Genomic DNA, 27,682 nt, shown 5'->3' with positions numbered 1-27,682 from the left:
TTGCAAGAAATGGTAAATTAATTTCTGTTTTTTCAGGAAACATCTACAGAAATAGAATGGGCGAGATGCAAAAACCTATGCAATTACAGACACCCTCTTCTTTGCATTTTCCATCATTCCTACCCAACCTACAGATGTCTGTCTGTCCCTCCCCTCTTTTCCTCCTGTCTTTCATCTGCTTCCCCAAGGCCCCTTTGGAGATGCCTGCTGACCGGGACGGGGGGCTAAAGCCGAGGAGAAAGCCTGGTGCTGGGCTTCTGGCAAGGCAGATCCTGCAGCTCCGTGTCATCCATTCCCCATCCACTGCAGATTCATGTCCGATGACATCACGTCACAGGCCCTAAATGCTCCTCGCTTGTCATTTTTGCATTCTGCTCCCTCTATTTATAAAGCAGGACTGCCAGGCGAGGCACGCCGGGTAAACGCGTGATGCCAAGGCAGGATTAAGCCTAACTGCATTGCAGCAATTCCAGGCGCTGCCAAGCCAGCACTTCTGCATGCAAAAGCAATCGCGGTGCCCCCCGCTGTGTGCAGCCGGAGGCTTGGTACCAACCCACGGACACGGCGGAGAGCATCCACCAGCTCCTGGGGTTTTTTTCAGTCCCTCTCCTAAAGGGCCACGGTGATCCCACCAGCACCGGGCTGGGAGGTAATGCCACACGGTGCTGGGGGACCAGTGTGATCCCCCCTTTCTCATCTCTCTTATAACACAGGCACAGAATTAATTTTAACTAGAGGAAGTTTCTTAAGAAGCGAAATTTTCTCTGGATATCAATATTTCCAGTAATGGAAAATCCACCGTAACCTACGTGCACTGCTCCATGGTCAATTAGCCTCGCTGTTAAAACGTCTCTCCTGCCGTCTCCATCATCCATTCTGTCCATTAGGGAAAATCCAGTAGATTTTAAAATGAGATGCGTGCCATTTCAGCTTCGACATCATTTTTTCTTAATGCTAAACAAAAAGAAAAAGTATAATGTTAGTTAAAAAAAAACAACCTTCCCCTACAAGATATTATTTTCCAGAAGCTGCAATTACAGCTTTTTTCCTTCTGACTCTAGACCAAGAGCTAATGAACTCATTGACAATATAACTAGCATGCAAGGAAGGGGACTTGGCACAGCAAGACGCTGAGCCCTATGAATAGAAGGTTTCGTACAGCCTCGGCCACGTTAATGCTGTCTCCATTCAAAAACATTGTGCCTGAGCACGGGGGAATATTTTCATGTTTGCCAAATGGAATAACCGTAACAGCGAGTTATTATTACTCCATTAAGCAACTGCAGAGATTTCTCTGTTCCTTCCCCAAGTTAAGAAACAAAGGCTGAACAGAGCGTAACTATTCACAGCCTGTTTAGAAAGATCACCTATTTTTAATGCGACATCTGTTATTACGCCAAAGTCCCCATCGCTTCTGAAAAAAAAAAAAAAAAAAAAAAAAGCTGGATAAAAATAGAACTTTATTAATTATAATCACCAGCAATTACAGAGCTGATGGACCCAATTCTGCTCTTGCCTACAGCCACCACAAGGGCACGATGCCAGGGGAGGGAGGGAGGGCAGGTCTGTGAACCCGAAGGCACGTGAGGGGTTGCACGGGGCATGTCCACGCGCCCATCCCCGACGAGCGAGAAGCGGCTCGGTGCAGAAGGAGAAGGAAGGGCGTACTTGAGAGCTTAATGAGGCTGCAGGACTCGCTGCCACACGATGCTTCTGAAACCCAAGAGCCAAAGTGTAATTTATGTGGATAATAATACCTAGGGTCATTATAGCCAGAAGAAAGAAGCAGTTGGAAGGCATATACCATGTCATGTACCGGGGTTAAGCCAGCTGTTAGAGGTTAGGAAAAGGGCCATTGTGGAAGAAAGATTGCCCTGCATCTGTCTGCTGCTGTGCCTTGTATTTCCCCCTGAGCCCCTGGCACCCACTGCTGACACGGGACAAACCTCAACCTACTCTTCGGACACCTCATCTACTAAATTGCTCCGTATTCTCCACTTCCACCCCATGTGGCAGGGGGCGTTTGGCTAAGAACACAGCAGTCAAAACCTAAGGCACCTGCTTGTGCTGGAGGTACCAGGGGATCATTAATTTCCATGCAAATCAAGGTCTGGTGGCTTCAGATGTTATCTAAACGTCAGCAATCTCAGCTCGGGAAACCAACTTCACGTCCTTGTACAGTCAGAGGTGGCTCTGGAGAGCATCACCTCTGTGGGGGGGCAGGATAAATTGTCTCGTTCTCTGCACTGGCCATACTGGAAGAAGATGGTCAGCTCAGACTAACCAGCAAACTTGTAGATGGTCAAAGGCAGGAGAGATGAAGCCCACCCAAAGGGAGAAGTGTTTCAAGCCGCTGCTGTGTAGCATTGTCCGACTGATTCTCAACATCAGAATTTTAAAATTTTATAATTAAAAAAAAAAAAATCAAGGTAGTACAAAGTTTATTTCCTCATCTTTTCACTGTTAGTCCTGAAAGGGTTCATTTTTTGCATACCGTAAAAGCAACAGCAATATGATAAAGTGATACAACTACCAACTGAAACTGGAGGAGGATGTTGAAGAAGGAGCCAGCAAAAGCGGGTAAGTGACAGCAATTCCACCGAGGAGCCGTGGCAGCATTTCTATTAAATCCAGGTGAAACACACTGGTATGAGCTTATTTGACTTAACAGGAATGAATAAGGCAATTTGGGCGTGGGAGTTACACTACAGCAAAACAGTGATGGGACCTGTGAGGGCTTGGACCCCAACCTGGCCAGTAAAGCTGATGGGGGCTCCACTGGAGATGGGCGTGAAGATCCCATTCAAACATTAAGGGCTGGTGGCTTCAACCTGAACGTCTCTAAAGCTGCTGCACGGCCCCACAGGAGCACGTACATGATTTGCACGCTGAGATTACTGACTGCCAGCTTTGGGTGCCTCCACGAATTCACCGCCCCTCGCAAGCTCCACCACAGCTGTGGGTTTTCATAACCAGCTCCAGACCCGAACGCTACAGCTTGCTCCCACCCCTGCCTCTCGCATCCTTCTGCTCCTGCTGACTGGGGCTGGGATTGTGGGGGATAAAATACTACCTGAAAGTCTGTTATAATAAAAAATATTTAAAGAAAAAAAAAAGCTCACAGGGATTTGGGAGAATTTACGAGAAACTCCTCAAGATTTACACCCTGGTTCACAAGCCAAAGCCTTTCAAAGGAATTCGAATACATTTCTTACAAGAGGCTGAATGCATGTCCACGCTCTTACCGCTCTCCGACAGCATCCCTGGGTTTTGCACTCTTGCTACTCTTGTCTTTGTTATTTTGAGGACTGGACTTCACCTCCTTGTGCCTTCAGCTTCCCTATCTGAAAAATAGGTGTCTCACCCTGGCTTAGGAGTTTTGCCTCAACTAATGTTGCTAAAGCATTTAAAATCGTGGCTGTGGAGTTCTTGTTTTCTTGATTTCACCCTGTAAGGAGAGTAAAGCTGAAGCTGATTGCTACAGAAAAGAAGCCTTTGTGTCTCATCTTCCTCCATCAGATTAAGTGTCGAAGGTATGTTAAGAAATGAGACCCCAAAGGGGTTAGTGGTGTCCATTTAAATCTCTCAAATACCTACACGCAAATATACCGAGTGCATGAGGATTAACTCTGAATCGGAGCGGATTAGTCAAGAAGCCTTGCACGGCAATGTGGAATCGCTGGAGAAAAATATATAAAATAGTCATTTTTGTCAACTTTACAATACAACTTGATCCCCCATGTATAATGAGCTGTAAGCCTGGCAATATCCCAGGATCAGGTGAAGAGAAAACTTTCACTTGGGAAAAAAACGGCAGAATTCACAGGGTCGAGCATCAGAGACATGAGAGATGGGAAACCTGAGGCCACCTACCTCCCTCGCCCAGCACCCAGCACTCCCCACCGGCTGCGTTCCTGGAGCTCGTCCAGCCCTCCTTCAAATCTAGAGTCACACGCACATATATAAAAATATATATATATATTTACACACTCCCCAGCAATTAAAGACAACTATGAAAGATCAGGATGTGAAGGCCGTGACTCAACACACAAGATAAAGGGAGCAAACAGACAACCTTGCTCCGTCTCTTGAAGGCTCCGTATAAGGATTGACACTAAAAATCGAGGAGACGATTCCCTTTCAGGAAGAACATTTGAAACAAGGCAGGCACCGCTTCCTGCAGGACTTCCCTTGCTTCTGAGATGTTTCAGCTGGAGAAGAGCATTGAGGAGCCCTTACAACATCCTTCCTGGGCTAGAAGTTGCTGCCGTGCTGCACGGGTGGAAGAAACAAATCGCGAACCTGTGAATCCAGTGGCAGCAGAAAGGACACAGCGTTGCCCTTCTGCCAGGCAGGGGGCAGAAATAGGAACCGATGGTAAGGTGTTTAAGGTGTTTTTCAAGATTATCACGAGAAAAAGGTCAGAACTGCTCCCAGGCTGCTGTAACCAGGGTTGCATTTCATGTGCAAAACTCTGCTCGCTTTTTGCCTAAAAATTTCCCTGCCTGGAACTGGTTGCCAGTGGCTGCATGACTGGTCACAGCTTATTCATAGCCTTAATTAGCAGGTGTGTGACTGCCTGTTTAGCCACATTTTTAGATCTCCGGGCTCTTGCAAGCTGTCATAAAGAAAGGCATTATTTTAGTTAAAATACCACTGCAAAACAGAGTGACATTCAGTTTGACGTGTGAGGATAAATTAAGGATAAGGATACGTTAAAGAAAACTCTGAGCGCCTTCGTCACATTCCTATATTCAAGGAGAAACGAAGCTGAGTTTCAGTTGATCTTGGCTTCTTCACTGACCTGCAGCAGTAAATTTTCCCCCTTTTTAGCGTTTAAATAGTCTGTCAGTGAATGATCCCATTCATAAAGTGCTGGCGATGACAGTTCTGCAAAGCTAAATGGCACTTAACAGCACACCTAATAAATCTGCAACAAAAATAAACAGAGAGGATAAGGAAAAAAAAGATTAGCAATGCCAGAGCTAAAAAAAAAATACTAAAAAAACCCCCAACATTGGCAGGTATGCAAGGATATTGTTGTTAAAACTGTTTGAAATGGTATTGTGCAGGATTGCTTCCATTTCCCACCCCTGGCTGGCTGACCTTTGAATTCTCAGCAGAAAACGGGCTCGGCTGGTACCTGGGAACTCTGCATTTGGTGGGATAAATCTGCTGCCGATGGTGTGGTTCCATCTCTCCGTGCCTGGGTGCAGGTATCCGCTCCCACTGGGACCTTCTGAATTAGCAAAAGGGCAGCTCTGCTCTCACGGAAAGCAACACTTGAGTTTTTGAAATGGTAACTCTGATTCCATATAGAAAAAATGAATGCAAAGACTCCAATTGCTGAAAGCAGGAGGCAGATTGAAGGGGGAAACGAGGGCAGAAAAGCTGGAACTAGTAAGAAACAAATCTCAGAGAGCTCTTGTGTCACAACCAAGATGCTTACCACAGAACCACAAACTCCAAGAGCAAAAGTTTCAATAAATCGATCCAGACAAAGGTGGCACTGAAGAAATGTCACATATATTTAAGAACTGGAAAGAAAATTGGAAACAAGCAGACTGAACACAGGCTTCAATAGTGGAGGGGGCTTGGGGGGGGAGGGGGGAAGCAACCCTAAATGGAGAGGAGATACAGGGGAATGGGATAATGTGGAAAGTTTGCTGTGCCTAATCTCTGTCTTGAATTAATGGATTTTCTAGATGAAGGAAACACAATACACCAGCTATTTGTACAGACTGTATAATTCTGTATAGGGAATTAATAACTTCACTGACAAAAGTGGGGTTTTGTGTGAGAGGGTACAAGGGTGGCTAGAGATCAAAGGGAAACGTGTTTGGAGGGAGACAAGTGGGCTCAAGGAAGTTTATTAACAGAATTGTTCAGGGTTCAGACTGAGACTAATTTTATGTAAGTCTTTAATTAAAACCCTGGGCAGAAAAAGCAGAGTTGAGCCAGCAAAGTTTGCTGACGACAAAAAGCTGAGCCAAATTGCCATGACCAAAAAGGGCTGCACATCCCGCAGGAAAACCGGGAGATGAAGGACTGGAGCAGAGAAGCGAGACATGGGAGGAGCAATCCAGGAGTGTGGTAATCAGTGAGTGATTCAACAAGCTTTCTGGCTACCAAAATCAGGTGGCACATACTGAAACATAATGCAATTATAACTCCAAAATGAGCCACATCAGGTATTTGTGCTGGAGGTCTCACTGCTGGGAGACCTTCTCTGCAGCAATGTGTCCGGCTTTCATCACCCGTGTTCAAGAAAGATAAATACAGCCTGGAACAGAAGCAGCTAAAGGATATGAGAGTGATCAGGGGAAGGAGGTTATCTCATGAGACAAGCCTCCAAGCGCCCAGCAGGATGAGGGCTGCACGGAGATACGATCCCCAGCTATAAATACCCAGGGAGAGAAACAGCAGAGAGGGAGCAGGACTGTTTGCGCTACCGGACAATGCTAGTAAAAAAAAAAAAAAAAAAAATCCAAACCAGTCACATGGGACGTATGTAAGCGTGGACAGAAATTTTAATGAAGGACGGCCACAGGCGTTTGCCTCTGAAACGGCTTGCTGAGAGGAGCAGAAAGGTTTTTAAACAGAGATGGAAATGTTCATGAAAGTATGAACTAACACATGCAACTGCAACAACCTGGTCTTGCTAACCCCAAGAGACCCTGCTAACCCCGACTTTTCTCTCCTGCCGTCACACAGGATCCCACCTGGAGAACGCACCTCCCAGCACGCACGGTGGAGAATCCCGATGCACGGGGGAAAGGGCAACAGCTGCGTCCCATTTCAGAGGCATCCATCTCCTGCTCTGCTGCCATTGCAACTACACCGAGTTTAATCAAACGAAGCTCTTAGAAAGCACAAGCAGGAAATGAAACTGATAAAAAATAGGATCCTCCGAAAAAGAGAGCACGGCTCTCAGGAGCACTCGGGGAGCATCACGGATCGGCAGCGCTCCCCTGTTTACCTGCTCTAGAGTAAGGGGTTTAATTAAAGACTTACATAAAATTAGTCTCAGTCTGAATCCTGAACAATTCTGTTAATAAACTTCCTTGAGTCCACTTGTCTATCGGAACTAGAGCTTAGTTTCTGTGCTGACAGCAGATCCTTACAAAGAGCCATCAGAAAAGAGGCAAAAGGTAGAAAGCTTTTGTTTTCTGAAGGGAAAAACAAACAAACAAACAAAACACAAACCAAACCACCCATCCTGCCTTTGCAATCCGGTTGCTGGACCTGCAGTAACTCCTGACTTAGGAGAATGACTGCTGCAGGAGAGCGTGTGTGACACCCTCCAAAGAGCTCCATCTTCAGAGGCAGGATTCTCTGCTGCCTGACAACCAGGATCTCTCTTGGGAGTCTCAGATTCAGACTTTGTAGACTTATCTTGGCCCTTGTTCCCGGGCCCACGTCCCACTGCTCCTCCGGGCTCTCCGCGGATCGCTGCTGGAAATGATGGGTTCCGCACCGCATCCCAAAGGTCAGCGCCTTTGGCCTAATCCAGACTGGGGCTGGGAGCCAAGGAGCAGAGCATTCTTCGGGAAGGGGTTCAGAGGGACCGCTCCACAGCTTTTGCGAAGGGGAGGATCAAGTTCATGGGCTTTCCCTTCTCCCTGGGTGGCAACACAGGATGAGGAGAGGGGCTGGTCCTTGGGAAGGGGAATAAGGAACCTCAGATTTAGCGGGGCAGCCCTGGCTGAGGTTCACAGAGGAGTTATCCCATCGCTCCTGGCAAAAGCTTAGGGCAAAAGTCAAGCCATCCTCTACTCTTTGACGTCTTCATCTTACTGCCCACGGTGGGTGACTTTCCACTGCACAAACGGATCTAATTATTACCTCGGGGGTAAATATTCACTCGGGCACGCAGAGAATAAGGCAGGTAACTCCCAGTCTGGGCTTCTAATCCCATTATCAGACACCTCCTCAGCATCATTATCCTAAATAATGAAACACAGGGGAAAAAAAACCATTGTGTTTCCAGTAATGAGAAGCATGGACAACAGAGGAAATAGTTTCTCTGAGTCATGCTCCCCACCCAAATAATAGAAATAACTCCGTGTGGAGAAGCAGATGACGTTATGGATTCACTGCACTTAATTTTCATCAGGAAAATGTTCCTACGAGCAAATCCCAGCACAGAAAGCCAGCTCTCCCTACTTAGGTGGCCTGGATTCCACCTACTTGCTCTCTTTGAGGTCCGCAGAGAGCTGATGCTGTGCATCCCTTGTTTGCAAGGGATCGGTCCTCTCCAACCAAAGCCGTGCTCCTCTGATCATCCCACATTGATCTGGGGCTGGGCACAGCCACCGAAAAAAAGGGAGCAATTGTTCCGGAGGTGGAAAGCAGTTCTGATGTGGCAGCTTGTGGTTTGGGAGCAGACTGGGGCGTCTGCCGCTCAAGCCCTGCCAGCACGGGTGGATCCCAGCTCTGGGAATCCTAGAAGGTGCAATCCCCAGCCGCCGAAGCCCGAAGGACCTGCGGGAGCAAAGCTGGCTGGGAAGGGGCAGATGTCGGAGGGTTTGGAAGAGGAGCCGGAATTACAGGCAATCCAAGCTTGCAGTATGAAGAGGGAAATTCCCATCTCTCCTGGCAGGACCGTGGTGCCCAGAGCACCAAGGCTGGTACGTGTGCGTACACGCTAAGGACGGGGACGGGTGATGGAGGAAAAGTTTCCCTCGTCTCACCGAGCTGGTGCCGCAACCTCCCAGCAGCAGAGCTGTGAGCAAGAAGCCCCCAGCCTGTGACCCGTCAGTGTATTTGTCGCTTTTTAATTCACCGTTTTAGCTTGTTTGTTTCTCCTTTAGCCACCAGGTGTCCAGGAGAGTCTATATTCTCCAGAGGCCCCAGGAAAGCTCCAGAGAGCAGCTATGTGATCTGGCTTTAAGAATAATTTCACCCCTGAATGTCAGCTTGCTAAAAAGCACTCGAGAGCCACGAAAACCTGCAGGGTTTGCATCCAGCAGTCTCGAGAAGAAGCCCTGCTGTTTTCATAACAGTTTACACCTCTTCCTCCCTGCCCTTTTGCAAAAAGTACTACCATAATACCATAATTGTGAGGTGACGCCGCTGGAAAAGCCACCCAAGCCACCTAGCTGTGACAGGGAAGGATGCTGCTGAAAGCTTTCTCCCAGCAGTTTCCTCCTTGCATGAATACTGGGACCGGGCTGCCTTAAAGCAGCTCTCAGACCTGTTCTGATTGGATTCACTTGCTGCAATGGCCCCTTTGCTGCCTTGCAGGGGTGCAGGGTCTCTGGGCCATAGGTCTGCATTATCCCAGCCCGCCCCAGCAGGATCCCTGGTCCACAGGTCTGCGCTATCCCAACCCACCCCAGCAGCATCTCTGGTCCGTAGGTCTGTCCCAGCCCAGCCCACCCCAGCAGGATCTCTGGTCCATAGGTCTGTGCTATCCCAGCCCATCCCAGTAGCATCTCTGGTCCATAGTTCTCCCCCAGCCCAGCCCAGCCCAGCCCACCCCAGCAGGATCTCTGGTCCATAGGTCTGTGCTATCCCAGCCCATCCCAGTAGCATCTCTGGTCCATAGTTCTCCCCCAGCCCAGCCCCGCCCACCCCAGCAGGATCTCTGGTCCATAGGTCTGTGCTATCCCAGCCCATCCCAGTAGCATCTCTGGCCTCTGGGTCTGCCCCAGTGCAACCTGCCCCAGCTCATGGAGGTCTGTAGGCATCGGTCCCAGCAATGGGTACCACAGTCTGGTGCAGAGGGTTCGCCGTAGCATCAGTAAGGGCTGGGCCATGGATGTGCTGAGAACAGTGTCTCCAGCGCCCAGGACCTTGTAACATTCACCACCTGCTAACGATGGCAGCTGCTGCTCGGAAGAGGCACGAACAGCCTCCTACGGAAGCCTAGAAGGCCTGAAATATTTCACTGTGGGTTTATCTAGAAGGGTTTGGTTCCTTTGGTTTTATGCAAATATTAGAAGCATTTGCCCAAAGGGAAACCATCGCTTCCTCTGCTTTCGTTAGTGCTCTGGCATGCTCAGCAGCCTTCTTCCCCAGGAAATTTTAGCTTATGAAATTTCTTTCTGATAAATTTGTTTCTCACTAATCTCCAGGGAAGAAAAAAATCCCACCCTCCCAGTTTTATGCAGGAAGGTAAGCTGTCCAGGACCGGGATGATTTCAGGAACCTCTCTCAGTGTGTAACTGTCTCTATTACTCTCAATTGTTTGACAAAACAAGAGCTTCGGTGTTCCCAGCAGTTAACTGACATGTCAGAACAGCCTGGAGGGGTTCGCTCTCCCCGTCAGCAACCGCCGAGCCGTGCCCCTCTCTCTTTTGGCACCCACAGATCCCAGCAGCGACAAGAGGTGCCTTCCCCGCTCTTATGCTACGGCGTAGTTACTCCGTTGTGTAGGGACAGTACGTTCAAGGAGATAAGCAACATGGGAGGACTGGAATTGGGGGGAAAGCTTAGAAATCACAGGGTCTCTGGTTATGAGGAGGAAAAAAAAACCAAAAAGAGAATTAATCATTTCTGCTAGGCCAAAATATGTATTTAGATTTTAGGGTTCAAAACCCTCCATTGAAAATCACCCTCGTGAACTTTAGCTCCAGGAGTTCAAAGTCTTTGAGCTGGTACCTAGTAAAGCACAAGTTGCCATGGGAGTTGATGGGGTTTTTCATTGTCATTTTAACCAAGTATCACTAATTTAAGAGATTTGAATTGCAACTAAGTATGTTTGCACTGTGCCACTCTTGTGGAAAAAAAAAAAAAAAAAAAAAAAAAAAAAAGGAAAGCTACTGTGCTGCAGAGATTTATAAAGCTACTGTGCTCCAGAGATTCATGCCCCCAAAGCACCTTCAGGTTACGGGAAAACGTGATAAATCCTACCTGGCAGCACCAGACCTTGGGAAGAAAGAGGAGCGAGGTTCTTCCAGGATGCTCATGCCCAGCATCTAAAGATTCCATAGGATCTAGGCTTCACCAAACCTCTGCCATGCGAAGACACAGATTTGGGCTCAGATCCTGCAGCCGAAGCCTAATCCAACTGTTCTTCACTCTGCTGCATCCTGACTTACACAGCACAGGAGGACACTGATGGAAACCCCGTCATCCACCACTCCTGCACGTGTAGCTAGTCCCCAGGAAAATCTCTCTTTACAAAACCAGAGCTTTGTCCAAATTTACCAAAAAAATATTGACTTTTCAACACGATTATTGTTCTCCCCAGTTTTAGCTGATGCAGTCCAGCTTTTCACCTTTGCTGTTTCACCTCCTCTCTCCCCCCTCTTTTTTCACTCATTCCTTACTGCCCTTTTCCGTTTTGTGTCTGAAGAAAGATGCTGGAGAGAAGGGGGAACTGAAAACCCACCCAAACAACAGATTCCTTTGTACCAGCCTAGAGTTGAACAAATACATAGCTTTTTTTTTTTTTTTTTTTCCCTTGCAAAACAGGACGGAAGCCCATTCATCCTTGCTGGGACCTGGGGGAACTTACCACCTTGCAGGATGAGCTCAGTGCTTTACCAAATTATCTAAACAGCGGGTACAATAAAAGGTGGGTCCCAGCCAGAACTCCGGATATGAGCACTTTCCATCCCTGTAGGGGAGTTGGGATTTCGACATCGGGGCTTGTTCCTTGCTGTCAGAACTGGAAGTCCAACACCCCTGAAACATCAGCAAGGTTCAACCCCAAGGGCACACGTCTCTGATCAGACTCCGCCGGTGACAAGCACACCTAAGGACAGGAGACCTCGGTGCCTGGGAGACAGAACAGGCAATCACCTTTTAGAGAAATAAAAATGATATAAAAAGAAAAAAAGACCAGAGCAAAGGCTTCGCTGCCACTCTCTGGGTTAAGGTGAAGCCTGTTTGTGCAGAGCTCCTCAATTCTGGCTGCAGGCAGCAGTACGCTTTGGCTGCACATCGGACCAGGGTGCCTAAAACCAGGTTTGTCAAGTCCCTTTCTGGGTCTCAGGAGCACAAAGCAAACACAACTTGCAGCCACAAGAGCCGGGCATCACCGCAGCCCCCTTTAAAGGCCAAACTCAAGCAGCCCAGCCTTGAAGCCCAGCTCAGCTCAGCCCAAAGCCAAGGGGAAGAGCTGCTCAATTCTTCCCACTCCAGCCACAAGACCAAAAATAAGCCCAACAGATGAAAATCTTAAAACAAGAAAAGGAGCACTTGCCTACCAACAACAGCTGGGATCATTGTGTTCAGTTGTACTAGAATTTTAGATGTTTTTCTCCAGCTGCAGATGTAACACAAAACAGACAATACGAGAAGGTTTAGCCAAGAAATAGTTCCACGGTTTCACCGTTTCTCCCCTGCTGTTTTCTCTCCAGCCAAACACACGCATTCTGAACGTGCTTTCCGTGAACATTCAGGAGATTATTGGGAAAGCCAGTGAAAGTAACGCAGAGTGAGTAAGTATCAGACAGCTTTTCAAGGGCTAATTTTGCACTTAAATGATCACATCGAAAAATAACGATGCTAAGATTGCAACTCATCCAAAAGAGGAACAAAAACCTCCTCAGTGTCATAGGGACTCATTAAAAACTAGCCCAGACAGCTAGAGAATTGCATTTTTACCCAGACTGACGCATAAGTGATTAGAATGGGATTAACAAAAAAAAAAAAACAAACACCACCAAACCCAACCAAACCCCGAATTAAAAAATCACTGGAACTGTTCCCACTGTAAAGTGGGGTTGAGTCAGAAACAATTATTTTCATCTGGGAAGTGGAAATGTCATTTTGTAAAACTTACTTTAGTTTTCGCTGGGAAATGACCAACTTGGCTTTCTTTGTGGTTTAGAAATGTATCTTTAAAATTTTTTGACATTTTCTATTTTCATTATTTATCCGTCTCATTGGATAGCACAGAAACACCACACACCGGTCCCTCTTTCAGGGCAAGAAGGCCATTTTTTGTTCCTGTTTCTACTTTTCTTTTCCCCCTGCTACGTCCATCTATCAAAATTCCTCAATCAGACAAATCCAGTGGGTGCCAAATGCAAAAAAAACCCAAACCCAAATCCAAAACAAACCCCCAAACCCACGTGCATTATCCGTTTTATGGAACACATTTTGGTTGAAAGAAAGGCTCTATACTGAAATTTCGAGATGCTACAGTTAAAATGCACCTCAAAAAGTTTTTTGAGAAATCCACTAGAAGATATTTCCACTTGGAACTCGGAGAAGTTAAAGCATCTTTGATGCCTTCCCTGATGGATGGCTTTTTAAGTTTCTGGAACGATCTGCACACACGATTTGATTTAATGAACTATTCAGGCTTCCAAATGAACCTAGTAGAGATTCTTGCAGACTTTTTTTTTTTTTTTTTTCAATCTGATGGTGAAATTCATTAGACAGATTATTTCCAGTAAATTGCTCTCTTCACCCTCACCAAGTACTGCTGCATTTAAGACTTGTGGAAACATTTTATTTTGAGATAACAGTGCTGATGCTCGTATCCAAGAACAACAGAGGACGATTATAGATTTCATAGACCATCTAATCTAATTCCTGGATAAACAGGCCATAGGCCTTTTTAAAATTAAATGCCATTTCAAGTCCAATAGATACGGTTCAACTAAAGCACAGCTCTGGAAAGAAAAAAAGGACATCCACAGATAAAGAATGTGCAACAACATAGTGTATCATAACCCCGGACAAGTGCCAAAATCCTGCCCCGCCACCCCTGCCTCTCGCTGTGCCCGTCACGAGGATGTCAGGGCTCTGCAGGACAAAGTGGTTCAAACCCAAATTTCGATGCATTTTAAAGGCAGAGGAAAGTTTTTGTCACTCACAGCCTGCGTTTGCAACACAACAGGCAAAAGGGAAATCTTTTATCCCATTTCCATCCCTCTGTGCCACAAAAAAAACCCCCCACCAAAATAGCTAAATGGCATCAAATGCCTGGGAATTTCAAAGTTTGTTGCAAGGAACCATTGCCCAGCTCTGGTGAATTTGGTTTAAGTGCAAACCTGTAGATGCACTTAAACATGCAGATGACTTTTCAAAGTTGATTCCTGTGTATTAAAGACACAGTGCAGCAACGTCCCACCCTGGCTGGAGTTTCACCATCGAAGTCTTACCTGATGCAGATGCACGTGCCATTGCAGAGCCAACGCCAAGGTGGAATTAGTCCTCCAAACCCTGTTGAGCAAGAAACCAGGGAAAAAAAGAAATCCTTTCTCCCCACTCGACACTCCTTGGATAAGTCACTTGAGATTTATGCCTGCGAATTGTTACCGCCACCCCATAAAACGGATATTAAGAAATCATCTTCACAGCCTCACAAAGAGCCATTTGCTGGATGTCCAGGCATAACTGCAGGAGGGGAGGTGACAGAAAATAGCTGGAACGCCAGCGTTGTCACTCCGACACCTTCACCTGCACCCAGTGGCAGGGGGGCATTAACCGCAGCCCTCCCTGCCACGAGCAAGGTGCTGCGAGGAGGTTTGCACAGCTCTGGCTGCACAGCGGTGCTACGGAAAGTCTGAGGACTCCCATTTTCTCCAGGGTTTCTTAGAATGGAAGAACCTAGCCCAGAATAGCATTCTGAAACAGCAACAACAACAAGTGTTTTATTTATATATTTCATTTTTAATTAAAAAATAAAGGTTATCTTAATACATCTCTTGCAGCCTTTGGGCAAAATGCACCCTTAACAAGACTTTATGAAACATGATGCACATCTATTCTTGGCACACATCTTAAACAAACGTGAACTTTCTGCAGCAACTTCTTAAATCCATCATTCTCCCAAAACCCTGAAAACATTTAAATGTTCTTTAAAAAAAAACCCTACAAAATTAGAAGTGGGCCCAAAGCAAAAAAAATCCCAGATCCAAGCATCCCAAAGCTTTTGGAGCAGACTCAAATCCAAACCCTCATCTCGTATGAAGTTTTATCCTGGATCACTGCAAATTCACAGACACGGCACCCAAACAACCAAGACAGATGAAATCTGAACGCTGAGCCGGGTACGGAATCTCACTTCAGCAGCTTTCATCTTTGCGTTGGGCCAAAGCAAATCTGCGGGTCTGAGCTCCTTCCTAAAGCTCTTTAGGTTGGGCCCATCGCTAACAGAAATAAGTGCTGGTTACAGGAGGGAACGGTGCTGTCGGAGCTCCCCATTTCTTAGCCCTCCCCGATCCGCGACCGGACCAAGCCCTCCGTCCGTGTGCACTACTTTAAGGGCAAGGATAAAGCCAAGCGAGCACACTGAACCCTCCGGCACAGCCGTATCGCTACGCGTCTGCCTCCCGCCGCCTGCAAGGAGCCCTGCACTTCTCCTTCACTTGCCAGGAGCTGCCGCGGGTTTTCAGACACGGTTTTCTCTGGAAAGACGCTGAGGCCTCTGCCGCGATCCGTGGGAAGGCTCGCACACCGCCGGAGGGACGGGTCGTCACCGCTCCCACGGGATGTCCTTGTTCCACCGTGGCCCGTGATGGCTGATTCCCAAAGGCACAAAGTGACCAATCTTTAGACTTATACACGAGGTCTACATATATATATATATATTTATATATATATGTACACACGCACAATTACATACATATTTAAATATATATATACACATATATATATATTTGGTTTTGGTTTTTCTCTTTTATCTATTTTTTGCTTTTCTTTTTCCCTCCTTTCTTTCCCTTTTAACTTAATGGTGTAGTCTCCTCTGAGGAGGGCTCTGGTATATGTTCTGGAGACTTCTCTGTCTCCAAAGTGACTTCTGGCTTCTCCTCTGTCAGTTTAGGCTCCTCCGGGGCTTGAGATCCCTCCAGCTCCTGACTCCAAGCCTGGCTGTTCATTTTCTCTTCCGCTTCAATCTCCTCCGAGGTGGGAATGGAGTTTTTCTTTGGACGGCCTTTGGGCTTTGTTGGAGCTTCCTGTCCACCCTTGAGCACCTGGAGCAAAGAGACGAACCATCAGGATCAATCCGAACTCCGCTGCTGTGAGACATCCTTTAGAGAAGGATGAAACTCGGCTTTGACCTCAGCTTGGTCGCCACTGGTCACCATTTCAGCCTCACAGAAATGCCCCGCATTCACGGAGGACATCCACGTTCACCCATTTTATCACGTAAATGAAATTAAATGCCATCGTTAGCAGCAAGGACGCCCAGGGCTGCGGAGGTCTCCAAAGTCAGTCCCTACAGGAGGCCCAAGGGCAAGCCAGGCACACAGTCCTCAACACTACAGAGAAGATTCCACGCAGAATTCAGTTCCTATCCTGAGTGTTTGCTTTAGTCTAAGCCCAAGTAAGAACCGTCATAAATCTTCGCTAAGATTCCCTCTGACTGCCTTTCCTCCAGCCTCTTTGCCTTCTGGAATAGCCTTTTTGGTTGGTCAGTGTGTTGCTTTTGGTGGTTGTTTTGTCTTGCGGTGGGGGGTTTTGTATCACCGGTACTGAAATGCATGAGACCCCTCCCACCTGAGTAGAAGGTGGGAGTCAGCAAGACAGGTCTGTTCCTGCGTTTAATTCCCTCTCCCTTCACACCACCACTGCAGCAACAAGCTACTTCCAACCAAAGACCGGTATCCAAGCTAATCCCAAATTTGTTTTAAGTGGCAGTAACTTCTGCAGCTGTCACATGCATTCCAAGATACAGTCTAGAACTGCATCTCACCTCCCAGATCAGAATACATAAACATCTCCACCGGAGAATGTCACAACATCGTGGTTCCCACCAGGATTTACTGGACAGTTGTCCCTTCTAAAAGCATTTTAACTGGAAAAGGGCCATGAAGCTAAAGGGGTGAAAGGAAGATACGAAAAGCAAGGATGAATGATGCTAGCTCTCAAAACTGCATTGGTTTCCATAGAGCGATACAACCTTTTTTGTCTATGCACATAACTAATCCCACAAGCATTAAGATCACAGGAATGCCAAAAACGCAGAGGGAGATATTTTGGTTCTTCCCTCTGTTCTGTTCTCATTTCTTTCATCTCTTTGCTTTGTATTCTTCCTACTGCCTATGGTCCCCTCTAGCCCACCACACACTGCAGTATGAACGTTTTATAAAAAGATATGCCTCTATGAAAAGTTATCCAGAATAAAACAACAAAAAAAACCCACGTTGTATAAATAGCCACAGGTCACTGACACTACGTTCCGCTTCCAAATCTGTTCTTTTGAAATCAGTTTTTAAGGACCACGGAGAAATGGTAACGAACCCACTTACCATTTTCTTCCACTTCATCCTACGGTTCTGGTACCATGTCTTCACCTGGAGCTGAGTCAGCCCCAGCGACTGGGCTAAGTCAAGCCTGGGAAACCAAACAGACATTGAAATAATTTTACAGAGGACAAGTAGCGCTCAGATGCCAGGCACAGTCAATGTAACACTGTAAGAGCATACAACAGTGGAACCGTGAGAAAAGATGGCTATTTGTCTCTCTAATGGCTTGTTTTGAGAAAAGGTCAGACAAAAGTGGTAAATACCATGAATTTAGGATGCGAAGATATATGCTGTTATGGAAGAAGAAAGGATATTTAAGTGTTTGCAGGCTATCTGTTCTCTTTTCTCCTCTGTGACCTAGCAGTTGCCGAAGTTTGCCTGCCCCCTCTGAAACACAAGCCTGCTGCGCTCCGACGGCTGATGCTCCACGTTTGTCTATGAAGGAGGGAGCTACTGGCACGACACATCCCTGAAAAACAGGTCTACGGGGTCTGAAGCCAACACGTTAGAACCAAGACACCCAGCACCAGTTGAAAGTGCTGCTCTTTGCATCGCATTTTATCTCCACTACCTACATAATGGGAATAATAATACTTCCCCATTTCTCATGGAGCAGTAGTACATCCAAATCTATTAATTTCTTATGCATTCTGCTATTATAGGCAATTTAGGCTTATAAACGAATTTATTATTTGCGTGTTTAGCTTAAGGGTATATGTGGCAGACAGCCCATAATCCTGATTCATCCTCCACAAATCTCCAACCTATGCAAGTTCATCTGATACCATTCATTATTTCTATATTAAAACCCAGGATATGAAGCAAATGCAGCTCAGAGTAACTCTTTATCCTTCCCCACAGGTGACAGCACCACGCATCTGGCAGTTTTGTAATGGAGTTGCACAACGGACAGTTGGAAATCCTCAACAACGCTGGGCAAGTGCCCCACGGAGTCACACAAGTCCTGCAGGTGGGACAGCTCAACCTCAGAGTCACATTCCAAGGTGTTCTGGTTTGTGTGAACTTTTTGGCAAATATTTCCCTGCCTTTGGATGGGGAAACATATTTGTCAAGGCCAAGTTCTTCATAATAAAAACTTTTGTTTCAGCCGGGCTCCTGGGCAATCAGACTCACTCTTCCATTTACAAACACCTATGTACCTCACACCAGCTCTTTGTGCTCAAGCTGACACTCATGGATTCATGCTTTTCCCACACTTTGGATTCACATTAAATCTACAGGCTTGGTCTGCCTGCTGCCTATGCCACTACATAACGCCTGAGAGATACCCCACTGACTTAAAGATGCCATCACTGTTATTTGAAAAGCAGAACCTGGCAGAGGCATTATCCTGTCGTACTGCACTCTCTTACTACTAACAAACCAAGTGCTGCCCTGGTTGCCCTCCTGGTGGTACAATCTTCTGTCCAGGCCAAAAGCTGCAGAGGCAAAGGCAGATCACAATCCACTGCTCTGCCATCACGTTTCCAGCCATGAGCTGACAGAGAGAAACACTGCCTGACTAACTCTTCGTGCCTTAGCGCACATGTCTTACCACACTTTGATCACCGGCAACCAGTTCCCATCTCTTGCCACACACATCAGTGTAACCAGCATTGCCTGGAAACTGGAGGAAACAAACAGAGGGGAAGTGGTACACGGACAGGAATCGCTCAGCCTCTAACATGTACAAAGCCAAGGAACAGTCATACAATAAAATTAATTAACAGCCTCAAGTGCTTCATCAACAGCGTCAGCCATCTGGTTATGTGAAGCTGCGAGGAGTCAGCACGGGCGCGTTAGGAACTCTAAAACTGTACGAGACAGCCTGACCACGTCCACGAAATTTGGTCTAGTTGCAATCCTTGGCTTTGGTGACAGGCAGCACGAGCAGAGCATGTCGATCTTGCACACTAATTTAAATACTGGGACACTGCCATCTGTGGGCTTCAGGGTCTGGCGTACCTTTCAAACCCTCTCTAGGTTTACAAACTTCACAGGAACTGGACAGGTCTTTTCCCTGTAATTTAAATTTGCAGAATAGGATTCAAAGCCGTTAAAAAAAAAAGCTAAAGCCTCTCCTTTGTTTGGTTTGTCCGTTCCATGCCAAGTAGTCCCTAAGAACTTGCCTTTTCCTTCAACAAAGACAAGGTCCTTACCTGTGCCCTCACGAGGGCAAGGCAGCCTTCAGCTCTCTGCAACCCTGGTTCTGTTTTCCCAGCTCACGGACCGGCCACCACCTTCCCACCGAACTGCTACCAAGTTTGCTAGGTGAAAGCTAGTTCAGCAGCCAGCTGAAGCTACAGCCAACCTCTCAGCTGCCACGGAGACACAGCCATCCGCCACCAGATCCCAGGAGGAGACAGGCTCCACCTTTTTCGAGCGTGCAGCAGGAATGGCAAAACGACAGAGCGCCTTCTGCTCTGTACCTTGCCTATCCCTGAGCCTGGACGCCTGCCGGCTAGCACACACGTGGCGTTTCCATTGATGTAATCTGTTCAGGTCACCTTCGATCCCAGGCAAAGTTAGCCTTGAAACTGAATCTGGTCATCTGCCCGTGTCCTTGGCCAAAGCAGAGGCATCCCCGCGGAGCCAGAAGGCAGCGCCCTACAGCCGGGGAGCGTTTGGTACGGGAATGGCTGAGCGGGGCTAGAGCAGCCCGTCTGATCAGTCCTCCTAGCGCAAGAGACCGACCTACCTGTCAGGGGTAGAGAGATACTTCTGCTTCTGGAATTTCTTCTCCAAGCCCATCAGCTGCAGCTCAGTGAAGATGGTCCTACTCCGTCGGGGCTTTTTTAACCGAGGTGTGGGCTGCTCTGCCTCTGACTCGCTGCTGGCATGGGTCTCGCTGGCAGGCGTCTCTGCGCTCGCAGTGCCCGAGGAAGTCTGGGCTGGCAGCACACGGGAGCTGGTGGCAGCTGGGATGAGGTGAGGGACCACGGAGGGCTGCCTGGTGATGACGGAGATGAGAGGATATGCCCTCAGAGAAGGGGACCCTGGCAGGGAAGGAAACAGAGGTGGATAAAGGCCAGTTTAGTGGCAATAAGGTCAAGTAATGGGAGCACTGGAGAGAGCAGAGAGATGGAATACCCTTCCTGGCTCTGCCATTCACTTGCTAAATGACCACCAGCAAGTCAACTCCCCTCTCTGGACCAGTTTCTCCACCAAACTGCACAGCTGTCCTGGGGCTGGCAGTCCTGATGCGCATTTCACCAGCACAGGGGAAGGAAGGTCTGCATTTCCATTGACTATTTTTCTTTTAAGGAGCCATTATAACACATACCATCGAAATAATTGGTCTAATTAGATTAGACTCCAAGCAAACGATGAAATCTGTCCCCGTTCGTGCAACTCTGCTTTGCTATGGACACTAGGACAGGGTTCAGCTGACAGAGTCACCCACAGACAACGGAGTTCAAGTCACAATTCATCTCATCCTCTAACAAGTAACTGAGCCAGATGAATCACACCTTCATCCTCCGCTGACCGTGCAGGCAGACGAGGGTGAACAGACTGGAAGCAGAGTTCTCCACCAACTCTTAACTCTACATCTTACACGTATCAGTTGGTACCAGCCTTAAAACACACCAGCAACTCTGCTCCAGTCCTTTCAAGTCAGGGCCATTCCGGGGCAGGGAAATGGGACCACACGTGGGAAACGTACGTTCGCTGCAAGACAGACTCTCTACAACTTTGCAAACCACCTGCACGGACTTGGACAAATTACTCTCTTGCTCTGTACCTCAGTTTACCTCATTTGCAGAATTGAAACAATCCTCCTTACCTACTTCACTGGTGGTAAAACATGGATTAAAGTTTAATGTACATAAAGTATTCCGAGATCTTTAGATAAATGGTGCCATGGAAAGGAACATATTACACCAGCAGGCCTGATTGTGAAACTCTTCTTATGAATCACCGCTAATGAAAATAATGATCTGCAGACTTCAATGAGTCTATTTCTGTGAGTAACTCCTCACAGTGGAAGAAAGGAGCTGCCAGCCTGTCCTGCTGATGACCTGTACTCCTTACCTTCCTCCTCTGAGCAAAGGGTTGCCATCACATACATCAGGTCCAGGTAAGCTGGAGCGCACAGGGTACACCAAAGAATGGTGCAGCTCGTTGATTGTCACTTCTCCCCACAACCACTGCAAATTGTGCAAAATCCAGTCACTTACACAGCAAGCTTGGAAAACTATTGCCAAACCACTGTAAATCTCAACAGACTGGGATTTAAGCAAGACTGGGACTACAGACCAGGGTTTAGACAGACTGGAACTTAAGCCTTGCTTTCTTCTCCGCATCTCTGCAACACTAAAAATCAAAATACTTCCATTAAATTTAAAATTATTCCACTTCAGCCACCAAGGAGATACTTGAGAGACGAGATCAGAATTGCCAAGCCAACCTTTAGCTCGTGTAAAGCGTTATCTACCTTTTCTTTCCGTGGATTTTCTTCCAGCTGAAGACCACGCTGATCTACAGCACCACCGAGTAACCTGGCAGAAATCCTGCCTCGATTTACAACCTCAGTGGCCATTCAAAGACCATAAATTAGGGCAGAGTGCACTGTCCTTTGCTGTACACTACTAATCCTGCCCTCACTGATATTTATGCACCCACTGACACCAGACAGCTACAGTAGGCAGCTGGTAAAACAGATCCTGCTCCTGTATCTGCCTCACCAGTGCCCGCTACAGTTTCTGCTACCACGGGACAGCCAAAGCAATGCCAGCCCACCAACGGACCCTACGAGTTCCCCTGTTCCAGCCTAATTTGCCCAAAAGAATCAGCCCCTCTTCCCTTCCTGAAGGGCACCTCCTCTGCAAGAGTCCTACGCAGGAGCCCTGAAGCCACCTCCACCGCTGAAGATGCTCCTGGGAGAGCAATGAGGTGCACTGACGGTCCTCACCTGGCAGCAGTCCTGGCACTTAATCCGTCCACACAACTGCTCCTCTACATCACAGCTCTCGTCCACAGACGCTTTAAGAGACCTCGCGGATCCCATTCAATGCTCCAAATGAGGAGACCAAACAGTGTCCCCCCAGTTTACACACCGTAAAGAGTGGACCCACGTACCTCTGCCTTGCTGTTAGGGGGTCCTGGTTCCAACCTTCCTGTCACAGAGCTCCTGCTCCCCTGCAGGTTCATTCTCGGAGCCTTATCTCATAGCCTGAAACCCCATTCCTGGCCTTGCACATGGATGGCTTTTGGCACCAGATCACTGGTTAATTGATACTTTTACCCTTGCACCCCCGTATATTTCCAGCAGGCCTCTCCATAAACCACAAGATTACTTAAGGAGTCATAAATCACCAGAACTCAGAAACCCCTGCAAGGCTCCAAGTGACTGAAACCTCTGGACAAAAGCATTTTTACAAGGAACTCTCTTCAAGGGAGGTCAGCAAAAGGTATTTGGTATCAGAGCAATCAGGGATATTTGCTTTCCCATATGGCCCGGTAGCAGCATGTGGGACTGTTTGGAGTGGGGGGAAGCTAGGTGCAACGGTCCCAGAGCTTAAGATCTGCCTCCATCAAACAGAGGAAAGTAGTCTCTTTAGGCTATTTTTCTAATAATCAGGTAGGATCAGGAATAAAAGAACTGATTTCCTCCTTCCAAGATCAGCAGCGAGAACCTAGCTATTTTTGCAGGGTAAAACAGTGGTTGCTTTTTAGAGAAGCAGATGACATTGGAGATGTTCAGGTCCATGTCTTCAAGTGCTGAGCACCTGAATGAGGGGATACGTTTTCCAAAATGTTCAGCAGCCAGCAGCTGTGACCTGGCCAAATGCTCAGAAAAGCTCAGCACATGCTTATTTTTGGTGCCCACGTCAGGACACTTATTTACTTACGGCACTTCTGAAACCGCTGCTCTACTTCTGTGCGAGTAGTGGTTTGCAACTGCTGAGCTGCTTCGAGCTCCAGGTGGTGAACAGATTTGTGAGGCTGTTGACACCAAGTGTCCTATATTTGTTTATCATTTCTGCTCATAAGAGAAGCTTTTGCTTATGGTTTGACACCAACAGTTGCCACAGTGCTTTTAGAAACCATCGTAAATAACGAAAGCATCTGCTGATGTTCAGCCCAGCCGTATGTAAGACTTCTCAGCTTTCCGCCCTCAGCCTGATGAGGACACGGGATGGTTAGGGCATAGAGTAAGGACAGCATTTACAGAAATACATGGGGTTCAAGGCTGCAGACATTTGGGGTGGGGTGGGAAATTGCTGGCCAGAAAGGGGGCGATGCTTTAGCAGTCAATGCAGATAAACCAGGAATAGCCAGCCTCTACATTGTACTAGCTAGCATCCAGACCACAAATTAAAAAGCCCAAGTTCAGTGTCCTGTTCTGGATCTAGTTATCCCAGCGCTCAAAGGCTGCTGAAGTTGAACCAATCCATTGTCTCTAGGTAAACTCTTAACATGACTCCCCTTAAAGCATCTGTACAGTCCTCACCCTGACAAAGCCTTGGCTTCCAAACACTATAAAATCTGAGGCTAGATCTAAATTTCACATCCCCCAGAGTTCAAAGGTATTTCTAGACTGACATGGTATTGTAAGAACGGAACAATTTCTTAATCTTCAACAAATTAAATGCTGGCAAGCAGCTCTTGTCTGCTCAGCACTGTTGTGACATGCTCTGTCTCCCCAAACGGGAAGGAATGGAAGTGAAGCACTCCTCCTTCCCGTACCTGCCTTCCAGAACAGTTCCAGCTGAACACATGCTTTCCTGCATTGCTGTCCGAGCACCTTTTCCAATCAGGACCCACCAAAAAAAAAAAGCAGCCCACATAAGCCAGACAACGAGGAATTAGTTTGCTGCCCTGCTGACACACCTCAAGCATTCCGCTGTTTCTGTCCAAAAACAGCCAAGAGGCGGCACAGTCCAACAGTAAAGCCACCAGGGTTAGGACTCAGGAGGTCTCAATGCTCTTCATAGGAACAACGGTCTCTTACTATGTGGTTTTATACAGAAAAGTCCCAATTTTATCTATTAGAGTCATCCTAATCACCCCAAAGTCTAGGATAGTCTCGGGCTCACTTTGTTGCTGAACACTTCTCAAATACTTGGGAAGCACGAGCCCAATCCATACTTCATACCACACACAACCGAGAGAGTGGTGCTTAAGCACCAGAAGTTTTCCTGTAGTTATTTTTTTAATGGACTTGAATAGCCTCAATTTCAAGCAGCAAGAAAATGCTTATTTCTGTCCATCTCCACGAAGCTAACATCTGGCCACTCAGTTGCTAAAACTAACCACGAGCTAAAAATAAAAAGAACATTGGAACTGTAGAGTGTTTTCTAAGGATCTGAAATCATTTTGTTTTGCTATTTAAATCCGCCGTACAGTGAATATTTGATTGGCCACGCGCACAACGCTCTGACCACGCCACCTTGAAATGAATCGCCTTACTCACGGCACGCAGGTCTAGAAGAACCCTGGACTCCTGTTTCCTAATCCCATGTAAAATACTTGTCCTAGGAATGTATCATGAGTCAATGTATCCAAAGATTATTTTTTTTCCTCCCTTGTTTTGCTTTTCAGCAGCAGCACCAAGAAGGAGGGCAGAGAATTCACCCCGTTTTCTCCAGAAGGTTTCAGTCAGGAATGTCATTTTTTACCAGCCAAAACAAGCTGATAGCTCAGGCGTAACTGCAGCATGTCAGACTCCTGCTTCCTCCTACCCCAGGTGTGAACACAAGGGGAAAAGCAGCAGAGCCTGGCTCCCGGCTATGCGCACGGAATTGGGAACGCTTGCTTTTCATCAGCCTCAAGTCATCTCTGCTCATCCGCTGGGATGTTTCCACCAAACTTCTTATGACCACTGGATGTGACACAGTAGGTACACCACCACTACACCAGATCACCTTGCAAAAGCTCTAATTAAAAATACATACTTCAAACAAATCTTTTCCCCTTCTTTTTCCTCCTCCCCCTCTCCTCCCTGGCTTACTTTCAACCCCAGCAGACACAGACTAGAAGGAAGAGAAAAGGGAAAGCACTAATTAATCGCGCTGTTTGACTGCCGGCAATGGCAGAACAGTTTTCCTCCTAGGCAAACTCAGCTAATTCTGTTTTGGAAAGAAAGAAAAAGGAAGGAAAGATTTATGGATCAGCTCCTCTTGGCAGGTCAGCCCTGCTCGGAGGCAGAATGAAATCTCACTCAGAATGGGCTGCAGTGAAAGGTAAATAATAAAAGAAAATGAACTTATGACTCAGGAAGGTCTATAAATCTGTCGTCTCCCAAGTGTCAAAACAAAAGGGAACCAAGAAGGAGCTCAGTTCAGTTAGGGAAGAACTTCATTTTGCCGAAGGAGTGGACAGCCTACTGAAAGGAAAAAGCAAGACCTGAGCGAAGCAAAGAAGGCAAAAGAAGCAAGGAAGCGTTGAGAATGAGTTGAACCATACACAGTTCGATTAGCAGGGAGGGCGTTACATCTACTTTTTCCACCACAGACCCCCAAAAGCTGAGATTTGCCAGCCATGCCATTCCCACGGATCTTGGCTGGACCTTACCACTAGAGCCAGAGCTGAGCACAGACCTGGTACAACCCAGAAACTCAACATGGCCCAGGAGCCAGATGGCTAAAGGCAACAGCCAAACACCCACCGTGTACCCCAGGACACAGAAACCCTCTGAGGTCAGCACAGGCTCCTCTGCCTCCTGGTTGCTCGAGCCAGCTGCAGGCTGAGCAGGGACCCAACGTGCCTCTCACGCAAGGGCTGTGCTCCTTCTGCTCAGCTTCCTCAGCCAGCATGCTCCGCACGGACCTGCAGCATCTCTCACCCATCAGAAACCTGCTGATGGTAAAAGTCAGGTTACACCTTACCCCATCTATTTTTGCTGACGTTGGATTTAGGCCTTCCCTGCTCCATCTGAGCAGCCCCCAGACATGTCCTTGCCTCCTCTTTGCTGTGCCCCAGCATCCTGAGCATTGGCAAGCATGGGACCAGCGTCTCCCTGGGCGCTGCTGCCTGTCTTTCCTGGAAAGGCGACCTTCCCTCACCTGGCAGGGCTTGTCTCAGCCTACATCCAGCACTGCACTGTTGCATAGCCATGCTGACAGCTCTCTTGCTGAGTGCACCTGTCACGAAAGCAATCGCGTGGTCGGTCAAGGCAAGGCAAGCAGGCAAGAGGCAGCGGGACAAGGAGCATGCCCTTGCCAGCAGAGCTGTACCCTCGAGCTGCCAAGTTTACCACCAACCAAACACCTCCCCAGCGAGATTCCTTCTCGTCTCCTCCTCATGCTTGCATCGTGTTCTTACGGGCGCTACCATACCAAGATACCTCACTTATTTGCAATTGCATTATATTATCCAATAACACACAAAAAAACTAAGCCACTGCATAAGTAGAAAAACTGCACTCATCTACTCTTCATGTTTTCCTTAAGCCTGGCTTTATGATTACTAACTCCTAGAAGGGTGCTTGCATCAGGTTCTTCCCAAGATCAACACTGTGCTCCACCACGCACCCTGATAAGGACATAAAGGCAAAAGGAAAGAGAAAACCATCACGGGTCTGTGCATGTACCAGGCAAATTCATTTCCCCTTAGGAACAAGTGCTTCGGAGAAGGTTGGAGGGAAACAACCAGGTCCTCCCCGGCCCCCTTGCAAACAGCCCAAGAGCCAGTCCTTTCCTAGACACCCTGCCCACTGGAGTGCTGTCACTAACAAACACTTGAATCCCAAGTTAAAAAAGCAACCTGGGTGATGTTTACGCTACGCAGCATGGTGCTGCGCACAGATCCCTCAGCCATCTCTAGAATGGCAAGCAGCACAGCCACGCCAGGGCACGACGGCACCTGAGCTAATTATGGCCTGAAGAGAGGTGGGCTAATTAGGTTGTGAACGCTGTGTTGACAGCTTGACAGCTTTCAAGAGAGGAGTCGGTGTACTTGCACAGTGCAGCCCTTGCACACACTGACACAGACGGTCTTTCAGAGCTAGCTGCCCCTCGTGTCCTCTCGTAGTGGGCTGGAAGTCCAGGCACGGCCGCAGAGTCTTCCTCAAGCTGTCCCCTGCACGAGTCAGCTGAGCCTCAAGCCCAGAGGTGGTACCTATGTATGAATTGAAGTTTTATAGCTTTCCTGTCAAACAATGCTTGGCCAGAGAGGTGTTGACCGGTTATTTGTCAGGAACCCTTTGTATCACTCAGTTCATTGATTCTCTTCTCATTCCTTCCAGTCTTACTCCTATAGAGCCTACCCCCTCTCCGAGTACTGAAACAGCTGGAAAACCTTCATGTGATCCTCGGACCCTTTAGAAGTGCTATACCTCACCCCTATAATCACATCTTCCTGTGGCTATTACATATTAAATAGGAGTTCTGGAACTGGGAATGCTTGAGAATGCTCTTCCATGCCATTGCTCTGCTCCAGAACCTCAGCACCTAAGAGCTCGGTCACTTAACCGCAAGTTAGCACTGTTCTGGGAAAGGACGTTGGTTTTGTTGTTTCTTTTTCTGCTAGCTCTCTTTTTCTTCAGTTACGTGTGGAAACCAGTTGTAGCTAAGCTAGAGCCA

General features: G+C 47.5%; 1 protein-coding gene across 1 annotated transcript in view; it reads right to left on the bottom strand.

The window, feature by feature from the left end:
• Positions 1-15,608: 15,608 nt before the first annotated feature.
• Positions 15,609-27,682, bottom strand: part of BARX2 (BARX homeobox 2) — a 35,070-nt gene continuing 22,996 nt past the window's right edge. Inside the window, exons 2-4 of the mRNA XM_040616319.1 lie at positions 19,855-20,152; positions 17,160-17,244; positions 15,609-15,881 (exon numbers count right to left, since the gene is read on the bottom strand). Coding sequence (XP_040472253.1) covers positions 15,630-15,881; positions 17,160-17,244; positions 19,855-20,152 — 635 coding nt within the window. The 3' untranslated portion in view covers positions 15,609-15,629. The remainder of the gene's footprint in view (positions 15,882-17,159; positions 17,245-19,854; positions 20,153-27,682) is intronic.

This window comes from Falco naumanni, chromosome 16 (genome assembly GCF_017639655.2).
Source record: "Falco naumanni isolate bFalNau1 chromosome 16, bFalNau1.pat, whole genome shotgun sequence".
In the NCBI taxonomy this organism is placed as follows: Eukaryota; Metazoa; Chordata; class Aves; order Falconiformes; family Falconidae; genus Falco; species Falco naumanni.
The sequence above is the reverse complement of the archived record's forward strand: the minus strand, read 5'-3'. Positions and strand labels throughout refer to the sequence as shown.